Source organism: Anomaloglossus baeobatrachus, chromosome 3 (assembly GCF_048569485.1).
Source record: "Anomaloglossus baeobatrachus isolate aAnoBae1 chromosome 3, aAnoBae1.hap1, whole genome shotgun sequence".
Taxonomy (NCBI): Eukaryota; Metazoa; Chordata; class Amphibia; order Anura; family Aromobatidae; genus Anomaloglossus; species Anomaloglossus baeobatrachus.
This window is the reverse complement of record NC_134355.1, coordinates 356,919,360-356,931,801: the sequence shown is the minus strand read 5'-3', so window position 1 is coordinate 356,931,801 and position 12,442 is coordinate 356,919,360. Positions and strand designations below refer to the sequence as shown.

The 12,442-nt window shown below is 46.7% G+C and overlaps 1 protein-coding gene across 4 annotated transcripts in view; it reads right to left on the bottom strand.

The window, feature by feature from the left end:
- Positions 1-12,442, bottom strand: part of EPHA7 (EPH receptor A7) — a 307,010-nt gene that overhangs the window by 81,924 nt on the left and 212,644 nt on the right. For all 4 annotated transcript variants that reach the window (XM_075340120.1, XM_075340121.1, XM_075340118.1 and 1 more), the window contains exons 7-9: positions 10,754-10,922; positions 4,337-4,445; positions 1,823-1,878 (exon numbers count right to left, since the gene is read on the bottom strand). In XM_075340120.1, the coding sequence (XP_075196235.1) occupies positions 1,823-1,878; positions 4,337-4,445; positions 10,754-10,922 (334 nt within the window). The remainder of the gene's footprint in view (positions 1-1,822; positions 1,879-4,336; positions 4,446-10,753; positions 10,923-12,442) is intronic.

The window sequence follows — 12,442 nt, the reverse complement described above, 5'->3', positions numbered from 1 at the left end:
CGTCTCCTGCTCTGTGCACATGTAGCTGCAGTACACATCGGGTAATTAACCCCATGTGTACTGTAGCTAGGAGAGCAGGGAGCTAGCGCTAAGCGGTGTGCTGGTGCCTGCACATTTAGTTGTTATATCTAACAGCGCACCAGCGCACCAGCCAGCGCTGGTGCGCTGGGTTAGTTACCCGATATTTACCTTAGTTACCAAGCGTAGCATTGCTTCCATGCGGCGCTGCTGGCAGGGGGCTGGTCACTGGTTGCTGGTAAGCTCACCAGCAACTCGTGTAGCCACGCTCCAGCGATCCCTGCCAGGTCAGGTTGCTGGTGGGATCGCTGGAGCGTCGCAGTGTGACATCTCACCAGCAACCTCCTAGCAACTTACCAGCGATCCCTATCAGGCTGGATCGTTGTTGGGATCGCTGGTAAGTTGTTTAGTGTGACTGGGCCTTTAAGCTTCTTTCACACATCAGTTTTTTGCAATCAGGCACAATCCGATGATGTTCAGAAAAATCGCATCCGTTTTTTTTTGCTGCCGGATGCGTTTTTTCCTCATAGACTTGCATTAGCGCCGGATTGTGCCGCATGGCCTTGCGTTGCGTCCGTTTTTTGCCGGATGCGGCATATTTAGCCAATGCGGCTGCAGGATGGAACGTTGCTTGTAGCTTTTTCTGTAAACCGCATCGCGCCGGATCAGGTGCGATTTACAATGCAAGCCTATGAACGCCGGATGCGGCGTCCTGCAACAAAAAACGCATCTGGCGGCCGGATGCGGTTTTTTGAACTGCGCATGCTCAGTATCAAACCGGATCTGTCAAAAAACGGACGACCGCATGGAAAGACTTATGCAACGGATCTGCTTTTTTCGCCGCATCCGTTGCATAGATTTTTGAGCCGGATTGTGTCTGATGCAAAAAAAACTGATGTGTGAAAGCAGCCTTAACTGTCTCTGACCCTGCAGTCTGTTGCTGAACAGACTTGAACTTTCACTCAGTTCTATGCAAACATTATAATACCTTACCAACACTGCTATGATTTACACCTTAGCCTAATAAACATACATTACATTATCAACACTGCTACATCTTATATATTACTATATTACATTATACAGTACATTCCTACATCACTGATATACATAATTATTACAGGATACATTATACAGAAAAGCAGTAAATTTCCCGTTACATCAATATGATTGCTATCTACAGACAGAAAATGACAGCCCATCCACCTCCTTACACAATTACTCGTCTATCACTCATTGGCAGCTATCTGCCTATACACAGTGTACACAGAAAGCTGCCAATCTGCGGTGCAAATGGGGGTATACAGAGCTCAGCGCATTCAGAGAATTGCACTAGATATAATTGTCTTAAATAAAAACCGCAGCACCCAGTAAGTGACAAATCATTGGAATCAGGATCTCTGGCCCTACCTCCTGCTGCTATCAGACATGGAGCAAAAACCTGGTGACAGTATTACTTTAGGCCTCTCATACACAGACAAATATCAGCTGAAACTGCAGATATCAACAGATTTGTGAATGGGACAACTGATTGTCAGGGAAAATATCTATTTAGAATGTCTCATTTCGGACTGCAGATCGGATTGTCTCCTTGAGATAAGCCATGGCCAGGGATGGCACATTCATTAAGAACACAGAAGAACTCGGCCGAACAAGTGCTCCTATGTATGTGAAAGCTGGACAAAATGGTGGCTGGTTAAACAGCCATCTAATGTGTATGACATCCTATGTTTACTCAAATTCAACATCATCATCATTACTATTATAGCTGGTTAAGGTTTTCCAAAATATAGGAAACACTTACAATGGAAGTATAGCTCTTCATCTCCTTCTTGGTCAGCCTTGCTATAGCCACAATGCCTGTGAAATATACAATTAGAAAAAAAAACAAAACAATTTTATATACATTTTCTTATACTGTGGTAAAGTACAGACATATGAAACGATATGGGATTCTCGTGGCCATGTATTTTTTTTTTGTAAAGCAAGAACAGGAAATCTAGCCACGTTGTTTTTGAATTACACTCTTATTGTTATAGTAGAACATGAAAGTTTATTGCTAGTTTTTGAAAAAACAATTAAAATGCATAAATTGATATCTAGCTAGAAGCACCAACACAAACTATCATTCTTCAAGCGATTGGAACGATTATTTTTTGAGAAATCCATATCTGTGATATAAAAGGCAATCGTGAGCAACAGTGAATGTGATTGGCCAGAACCTATACTAAACCCATGGTTTTATATTTGTGGACAGGAAAACCTCTCACATATATGTCACCTTTAAGTTACATTTCCTGAAAAAAAATGCTCAGGTAAAAATCCAGTAAGTATTGCAAAAACAATAAAAATATAAAACATTTTTTATAGAGTTAAGGGGGTAATCTGGAACATTAAAGTTGCATTCAAAGGATAAGCCATAAATGTCTGATAGATACAAGTCCCATTGTCTTGAAAACGAGTCCTTGGCACGTGCTCTTAGGAGTAGAGAGGCATCAGCCAGTGATGAGAAAGCACTACCAAGCTCGGGTGCTCAGTACTCGAAACGAGCAGGTTGGACAGTGGAAGTCAATGGGAAACTCAAGCATTTTTCCTGAAGATCGTCTAGAAAAATTCTCGAATTTCCCATTGCCTTCCATTATACTCGGTACTCTACTCAAGCCCGTCCAAGCGTCCAGCCTGCTTGTTTCGAGTACCGAGCACCCGAGCATGGTATTGCTCTCTCATCACTAGTGTCAGCGTGTATACAAAACTCTCCATTCATTCCTATGAAAGCTCAGAAAATTGGAAGGACCTGCATCTATAAGACACGTATGACATATCTTATGAATATGTCATAAATTAAATTACCATCAAAAGATGGGACAACCCCCTTATATATATTAAACAAAAAAAAAAAATGACAGAAGCTGTTCACTGAGACTGGATGTGGCAAATATATATATATATATAAAAAATTTACAGCAGTTTTTATCCATCTTTTTATGGCATACAAAAATCACGATAAATGATGCTATAAATTATGATCAGATGACACAATACCAAGTATCTCTACATTTTATAAGTATGTATTATACATCATAATATATTGTAACAATGAGCATTTATTCTTTGTACTTTTAATTTAACTTTTTTATTGTCATGGAGCATTTATTTTTTTAAACTTTATAGAATTGGCACAGATCTCTATAGTGGTACATTTGTTGTAGACCAGTGGCACAGATCTATATTGTGGTACATTTACCGTAGACCAGTGGCACAGATCTGTATTGTGGTACATTTACTGTAGACCAGTGGCACAGATCTATATTGTAGTACATTTACCGTAGACCAGTGGCACAGATCTATATTGTGGTACATTTACCATAGACCAGTGGCACAAATCTATATTGTGGTATATTTACCGTAGCCCAGTGGCACAGATCTATATTGTGGTACATTTACCATAGACCAGTGGCACAGATCTATATTGTGGTACATCTACCGTAGACCAGTGACACAGATCTATACTGTGGTACATTTGCTGTAGACCAGTGGCACAGATCTATATTGTGGTACATTTGCTGTAGAGCAGTGGCACAGATCTATTTTGCAGTACATTTGCTGTAGACCAGTGGCACAAATCAATATTGTGATAAACTTACCGTAGACCAGTGGCACAGATCTATATTGCAGTACATTTAGCGTAGACCAGTGGCACAGATCTACATTGCGGTATATTTGCCGTAGACCAGTGGCATAGATCTATATTGCACTACATTTGCTGTAGACCAGTGTTCCTCATCTCTAGTTCTGAAGAGCCTGCAACAGATCATGTTTTCAGGATTTCCTTTGTACAGCACAGATGATGGAATTATCACCTGGATAACACCAAGTGAATCCTAATGATCTGTTGGTGGTTCTTGAGGACTTGAGTTGGTGAACACTGCCTTAGAACTAATGGTACACAGACAGCTGTTCACACCTTAGCATGTCGTAACAGAAAATATGGACAGACAGACATGGATTCCTGTAATGGATTCTAGATTGTCTGCCCACATCTTATGACAAGGATCCCTTTAACAGAATATAGAAGGGGGTCTCACAGTCTCTTCCTTGGAATGCCTCGAGCAGCATTGATAACGGCATTCAAAATTCTTCTAATTTACACTAGTTCAGCATTGCTGTCACTGAGTATTAAAGCAATCGCCACACTTCTGGCCAAATGAGCACACATAAAAGACATGTATGCTCAAAATGATGCTCAAAATAAGCATATTTCTCACTGGTCCTCAATTGAGTCCCACATTTTGTTTCCCAAAATATACACAATTATTACCTTCTTCCGATGATAAAACCAAAGACCATGAAGACCAAAATAATAGTGCCTGCCACTGCGACAACAGCAATTATAATGACAGGGTTCTGCTCACTGGATACGGCAGTTGCTGTGAGAAGACATACAATATAATCAAAGAACAAACTAGTATAAAAGACACAAATATATAATCCGTAATGCTTTCATACTGCAAACTATATAACACAATGGCTCTGAACTATCTTGATATTGCACTGGATTGACATGAAGAAGGGAATTTTGTTACTTACCGTAAATTCCTTTTCTTCTAGCTCTTATTGGGAGACCCAGACGATTGGGGTATAGCTACTGCCCTCTGGAGGCCACACAAAGCACTACATTAAAAGTGCAAGGCCCCTCCCCCTCTGGCTATACCCCCCCCCGTGGTATCACGGGTTCTCCAGTTTTAGTGCCAAAGCAAGAAGGAGGAAGCCAATAACTGGTTTAAACAAATTAACTCCGAATAACATCGGAGAACTGAAAAACCGTTCAACATGAACAACATGTGTACCCGCAAACAACAAAAAAACATCCCGAAGGACAACAGGGCGGGTGCTGGGTCTCCCAATAAGAGCTAGAAGAAAAGGAATTTACGGTAAGTAACAAAATTCCCTTCTTCTTCAGCGCTCTATTGGGAGACCCAGACGATTGGGACGTCCAAAAGCTGTCCCTGGGTGGGTAAAGAAATACCTCATGTTAGAGCTGCAAAACAGCCCTCCCCTACGGGGGTGTCACTGCCGCCTGCAGGACTCTTCTACCTAAGCTGGCATCCGCCGAAGCATAGGTATGCACCTGATAATGCTTGGTGAAAGTGTGCAGACTGGACCAGGTAGCTGCCTGGCACACCTGTTGAGCCGAAGCCTGGTGACGTAATGCCCAGGACGCACCCACGGCTCTGGTTGAGTGGGCTTTTAGCCCTGAAGGAACCGGAAGCCCCGCAGAACGGTAGGCCTCTAGAATTGGTTCTTTGATCCATCGAGCCAGGGTGGCTTTAGAAGCCTGCAATCCCTTGCGCGGACCAGCGACAAGGACAAAAAGTGCATCGGCACGGCGCATGGGCGCCGTGCGGGAAATGTAGATTCTGAGTGCTCTCACCAGATCTAGCAAACGTAAGTCCTTTTCATACCGGTGAACCGGATGAGGACAAAAAGAAGGCAAGGATATATCCTGATTAAGATGAAAAGAGGATACGACCTTAGGGAGAAACTCCGGAATAGGGCGCAGCACTACCTTGTCCTGGTGGAACACCAGGAAAGGAGCCTTGGATGACAGAGCTGCCAGCTCAGACACTCGCCGAAGCGATGTGATCGCAACAAGAAACGCCACTTTCTGTGACAGCCGAGAAAAGGAAACTTCCTTCAGAGGCTCGAAGGGCGGCTTCTGGAGAGCAACTAGTACCCTGTTCAGATCCCATGGATCTAACGGCCGCTTGTACGGGGGCACAATATGACAGACCCCCTGCAGGAACGTGCGCACCTTAGAAAGACGTGCTAGACGCTTCTGAAAAAACACGGATAGTGCCGAAACTTGCCCTTTAAGGGAGCTGAGCGACAAGCCCTTTTCTAACCCCGATTGCAGGAAGGAAAGAAACTTGGGCAATGCAAATGGCCAGGGAGACACTCCCTGAGCAGAGCACCAGGATAAGAAAATCTTCCACGTTCTGTGGTAGATCTTAGCCGAATTCGACTTTCTAGCTTGTCTCATTGTGGCAACGACTCCTTGAGATAATCCTGCAGATGCTAGGATCCAGGACTCAATGGCCACACAGTCAGGTTCAGGACCGCAGAATTCTGATGGAAAAACGGCCCTTGGGACAGTAAGTCTGGTCGGTCTGGCAGTGACCACGGTCGACCGATCGTGAGATGCCACAGATCCGGATACCACGACCTCCTCGGCCAGTCTGGAGCGACGAGTATGATGCGGCTGCACTCGGATCTGATCTTGCGTAGCACTCTGGGCAAGAGCGCCAGAGGCGGAAACACGTATGGGAGCTGAAACTGCGACCAATCTTGAACCAAGGCGTCTGCCGCCAGAGCTCTTTGATCGCGCGACCTCGCCATGAATGCCGGGACCTTGTTGTTGTGCCGGGATGCCATTAGGTCGACGTCCGGCACTCCCCAGCGGCGACAGATTTCCTGAAACACGTCCGGGTGAAGGGACCATTCCCCTGCGTCCATGCCCTGGCGACTGAGGAAGTCTGCTTCCCAGTTTTCTACGCCTGGGATGTGAACCGCGGATATGGTGGATGCTCTGTCCTCCACCCACATTAGAATGCGCCGGACTTCTTGGAAGGCTTGCCGACTGCGCGTCCCTCCTTGGTGGTTGATGTATGCCACCGCTGTGGAGTTGTCCGATTGGATTCGGATCTGCTTTCCTTCCAGCCACTGTTGGAAGGCCAGTAGAGCAAGATACACTGCTCTGATCTCCAGAACATTGATCTGAAGGATGGACTCCTGCGGAGTCCACGTCCCCTGAGCCCTGTGGTGGAGAAACACTGCTCCCCACCCTGACAGACTCGCATCTGTCGTGACTACTGCCCAGGATGGGGGCAGGAAGGATCTTCCCTGAGACAATGAGGTGTGAAGGAGCCACCATTGTAGGGAGTCCTTGGCCATCTGGGAAAGCGAGACTTTCCTGTCCAGGGACGTTGACTTCCCGTCCCATTGGCGGAGAATGTCCCATTGAAGTGGGCGCAGATGAAACTGCGCAAAGGGAACTGCTTCCATGGCTGCCACCATCTTCCCTAGGAAATGCATGAGGCGCCGCAAGGGATGCAACTGGCCCTGCAGAAGAGATTGCACCCCTGTCTGTAGGGACCGCTGCTTGTTCAGCGGAAGCTTCACTATCGCTGCTAGAGTATGAAACTCCATGCCAAGATACGTTAGTGATTGAGTCGGTGATAGGATCGACTTTGGAAAGTTGATGATCCACCCGAAAGACTGTAGGGTCTCCAGCGTAGCATTCAGGCTGTGCTGACATGCCTCTTGAGAGGGAGCTTTGACCAATAAATCGTCTAGGTAAGGGATCACCGAGTGTCCCTGAGAGTGCAAGACTGCTACCACCGCCGCCATGACCTTGGTGAAGACCCGTGGGGCTGTCGCCAGACCAAATGGCAGAGCTACGAACTGAAAATGGTCGTCTCCTATCACAAAACGTAGAAAACGTTGATGTTCTGTAGCAATTGGCACGTGGAGATAAGCATCTTTGATGTCTATTGAGGCAAGGAAGTCTCCTCTGGACATTGAGGCAATGACAGAACGCAGGGTTTCCATCCGGAACTTCCTGGCGTGCACATGTTTGTTGAGCCGTTTTAGGTCCAGAACAGGACGGAACGAGCCGTCCTTTTTTGGAACCACAAAGAGATTGGAGTAAAACCCTTGCCCTTGTTCCTGAGGAGGGACTGGGATCACCACTCCTTCCGCTCTTAGGGAGCCCACCGCCTGCAGCAGAGCATCTGCTCGGTCTGGATGTGGGGAGGTTCTGAAGAACCGAGCTGGAGGACGAGAATTGAACTCGATTCTGTACCCGCGAGACAAAATGTCCGTCACCCACCGGTCTTTGACCTGTGACATCCAAATGCCGGAAAAGCGGGAGAGCCTGCCCCCGACCGGCGATGCGGAGGGAGGGGGCTGGAAGTCATGAGGTAGCCGCTTTGGAAGCGGTACCTCCATTTGCTTTCTTGGGGCGCGTGTGAGCCCGCCACGAATCTGAGTTTCTTTGCGTCCTCTGAGTCCCTTTGTACGAGGTAAATGGTGTCTTGCCCGAACCTCGAAAGGACTGAAACCTCTGCTGCCACTTTTTCTGCTGAGGTTTGGTTGTTCTGGGTTGTGGTAAAGAGGAGAGTCTTTACCCTTAGACTGCTTAATGATATCAGCCAATGGCTCGCCAAACAGTCTATCTCTAGATAAAGGCAAACTGGTTAAACATTTTTTTGGAACCAGCATCTGCTTTCCAGTCCTTTAACCACAAGGCTCTGCGCAAAACTACCGAATTGGCGGACGCCATTGAGGTGCGACTGGTAGATTCTAGGACCGCATTGATAGCGTAAGACGCAAACGCCGACATCTGCGTGGTAAGGTGCGCCACTTGCGGCACTGCTGGATGTATGATAGCATCCACTTTTGCTAAGCCAGCTGAAATAGCCTGGAGTGCCCATACGGCTGCGAATGCCGGAGCAAACGACGCGCCGATAGCTTCATAGACAGATTTTAACCAAAGGTCCATCTGTCTGTCATTGGCATCTTTAAGTGAAGCGCCATCCTCCACTGCAACTATGGACCTAGCTGCGAGTTTGGAAATCGGGGGGTCTACCTTTGGACACTGTGTCCAGCGCTTGACCACCTCAGGGGGGAAAGGGAAACGCGTATCTTTAGATCGTTTAGAGAAACGCCTTTCTGGGTGAGCGTCGTGCTTCTGGATTGATTCTCTGAAGTCAGCGTGATCCAACAAAGCACTCAATTTACGCTTGGGATAAAGGAAACGAAACTTCTCCTGCTCCGCAGCCGCCTCTTCTGCTGAAGGGGCTGGGGGAGAAATATCCAACAGCCTATTGATGGCTGAGATAAGGTCGTTTACCATGGCATCCCCATCAGGGGTATCCAGGTTGAGAGGGGTTCCAGGAATGGATTCCTGATCACTCTCATCAGACACATCACAGGGAGACTGATTGCGCTGAGACCCTGAGCAGTGTGATGACGTCGAGGGTCTTTCCCAGCGAGCTCGCTTAGGGTGGCTGGGGCTATCATCTGACTCATAATCCTCGGCCTGTGAAGCCGGGGACTCCCCTGTGGGCTGGATTAATTCCAAGTGAGGGGGACCTGAGGACAGAGGCCTCGCCGTGCCCAAAGACTGAGCCCCATGCATAGATTGCAAGGTTTCAAGGATTTTTGCCATAGAGACAGACATATTATCAGCAAAAACTGCAAAGTCTGTCCCTGTCACCGGGGCAGGACTTACAGGCGTCTCAGCCTGGGTCACTCTCCCTCCTGACACCGGCTGGCGAAGCAGCACCGGGTCGGAGCATTGCACACAATGGGGGTCATCGGAGCCTGCTGGTAGATTAGCCCCGCATGCAGCACACGCAGTATACACAGCCCTAGCCTTGGCAGCTTTGCGTTTTGAGGATGGCATGTTGTTGCTTCCACAGAGTGATCTGGGAGATGCAGCCAGAAGCGACCTTACAGTGCAAGAAATACAATATCTCTATATCCTACACAGTACACCAATACACCGTGAGGCACTAGAGGGACCAGCACAGAAAAAACGCTTACCGCCCGCTTAAAAAGCGGGTGTGTGGTCGCCAGATAGCCCCTAGTCCAGGTCTCCCAGAGCCTTGCGTCCTTCCTCCAGCCAGACTGCATGTAATGGCTGCCGGCATCCTGAGAGAGAAGGGGGGCGGGCCCTGGGCGTTCCTGGCTAAGAGCGGGAAGCCTGCTTCCCTCTGTGCCTAGTGTGAGGGCTGGAGCATGTAAATCAGGCTCCAGCCCTCGTCGCTGCTAGCGAACAGCGTCTCTCCCCTACCCTGAATGACAGGGTGGGGGCGGGAACGAATCGGAGCTGCCGGCGTCCTAGGCCCAAAAAGCCGGGGACTCAATTTATAACCGCCGCCGCCGTAAAAGCGCGGACGGCGGATCCCCGGCGCACCACAAGTCACAGCAGCGCCGCCCGGTCCAGAGGGGGTCGGCGCTGCGTTCCCATACACAAACGATCCCCCAGTAATCTGTAGGGACACTAGCTCCAACGTTGCGGTCCCCGGCGCACTACAACACCCAGCCAGCCCGGAGTGTGTCTGTGCCTGCCGGGGACACAGAGTACCTGTATGATGCAGGGCCTGTCCCTGATCGTACTCCTGCTCCGTCTCCATCAGGTTCTAATGGGTCTGTGGATGGAGCCCGGCGTCAGAGCTGAGAGGCCGGCAGGATCCCACTTCCACAGAGCCCTACCAGGGGATGTGGAAGGAAAACAGCATGTCAGGCTCCAGCCCTGTACCAGCAATAGGTACCTCAACCTTACAACACCATCCAGGGGTGAGAAGGGAGCATGCTGGGGACACTATATGTGTCCTCTTTTCTTCCATCCGAAATAGTCAGCAGCTACTGCTGACTAAAATCTGTGGAGCTATGCATGGAATGTCTGACCTCCTTCGCACACAAAGCTAAAACTGGAGAACCCGTGATACCACGGGGGGGGTATAGCCAGAGGGGGAGGGGCCTTGCACTTTTAATGTAGTGCTTTGTGTGGCCTCCAGAGGGCAGTAGCTATACCCCAATCGTCTGGGTCTCCCAATAGAGCGCTGAAGAAAGGCTTTTGATATTCACATACTAGAATATATTCAGCTATTCATTAGCAATTGTAATGAATCAAAGTAGATTTTTGCTTAGAGAATAGTAAAAACTTTACCAGTAGCTTCCTCCAAGGTAGTAACATCGAGCCTAGGACTGTACATTCCATAACCGGCGGCAGTGAAAGCTCGAATCTGAAACACGTAAACTGTTCCAGGTCGAAGATTATTGACTGAAACAGATGTTAATTTGGTTTTCAGTGTAGAATATGTGCGTTCCTTCTGATCCTACAAAAAAAGATAAAACAAAGTATATTGTTAATGTGCTTGAAATACAGCTAAAAAACATCTGACAACTGCAATGTGCAGCAATAACTAAATCAGGCAAGTCCTTCATGGCACCAAAAGTGCATTTGCTGATTAGGGTTGAGATGTAACAGATGGGATGACAGTCCGGCAATGAGATGTAGGTTTGAGTCCAAAGAAATAGTTTCTATCTTTCCTAAGAACCTAATTTGGTTAATTGGAAAGTCCTATAAGCAGTGATATTCCATCACCTGAGATGTGATCAGTGACATTGGACAATGTTTCTTTGCCTTTGATTTATTTTAATTTTCTATTGAATTCCCAGCAAGACATCACTTAGAGAAGCCGTGTCCAATGCAGTTTTTCTTTATTTTGGAAACAACAACAATGGATTGATGGTTTCTAGAGGCTTTGAGGGTGAAGGAGGAATGATTGTGAAAAATGAAGAGGCTTGAGTAAAAATGACTCAAGGAGGAAACAGGGTTGTGATATTGAGGTAATTGTGATGAATTTCATTGTGATGGACACAGCGGGTGCCAAAGAAACCAGAGGGTTCTACAAGAACATGTAATGAGTAGCTCTATCTTAACAGATTTCACTAGATGGCAGGCAGCATGCTGGGACTGAAGCCAGGCCTTGGAACAAATTATATGGCTTATGAGGTAGGAGAAGAAGTATTCTGAGAAGTTTGTGTTCGAGAACTGATTTCTAGAGGATAAATAAGATGGGATCAGGCTTAACAGAACACGGGGATATTCCATTAATCAGAGTGGTTGAAGAGACTAGGTAGGATGAGATTTAATTTAAAGTAAATAGAATAGATAAGAAGAAATGGATGGAACAAGACAGGTAAGTTAGAGAAAGGAGATTAATACAGAGATACGCCTAATAAGGAGAGCTTGGGATAGCACTATAGTAATAGCTTTTATGCCCGAGTACATCATTAAATGTTAAAATTAAGCCACTGCTAATTACAAACTAAGGAGACTACAGACGATGCAGTGTTGAAATATAGAGTAGCGTAGTCTCTTCTACTGCTTGCTGCACTGATAATATCTACCCTGATATAAAAAGCACAACAGCTAATGATAATGCATAGCTTTCGGAATGAGCAAACACCGCAATAGTATGGAGAGGGAAAGTTTATACTGTATATTCAGTTATTTGTTTGGGGCAGGGCTGTCCAAATGGCAGAAGTTCAAAAATATGTTTTTGGCCCCTGCTTTGCTAAAAGCTGTGGATGACAAGAAGTATTTACTATTCCTGGAAGTAGCTGGACTATATCAAAGGTAAAATGTATGATCATTTCAAGGCTCCTATCTCTCAGGGCAGCAACTGTACTAGTACATCACATTAACTGTATCTAGCTTGACGGCATAAGCATACAACTATGATAGAAAGAAACAGACATTACTATGCTGCTGCTGGTTTAGAAAACCACATTTGAGATATTCATCATGAGCCAAGCAAGTCTCATGCATATAAAATGAGCATGTCAAAAT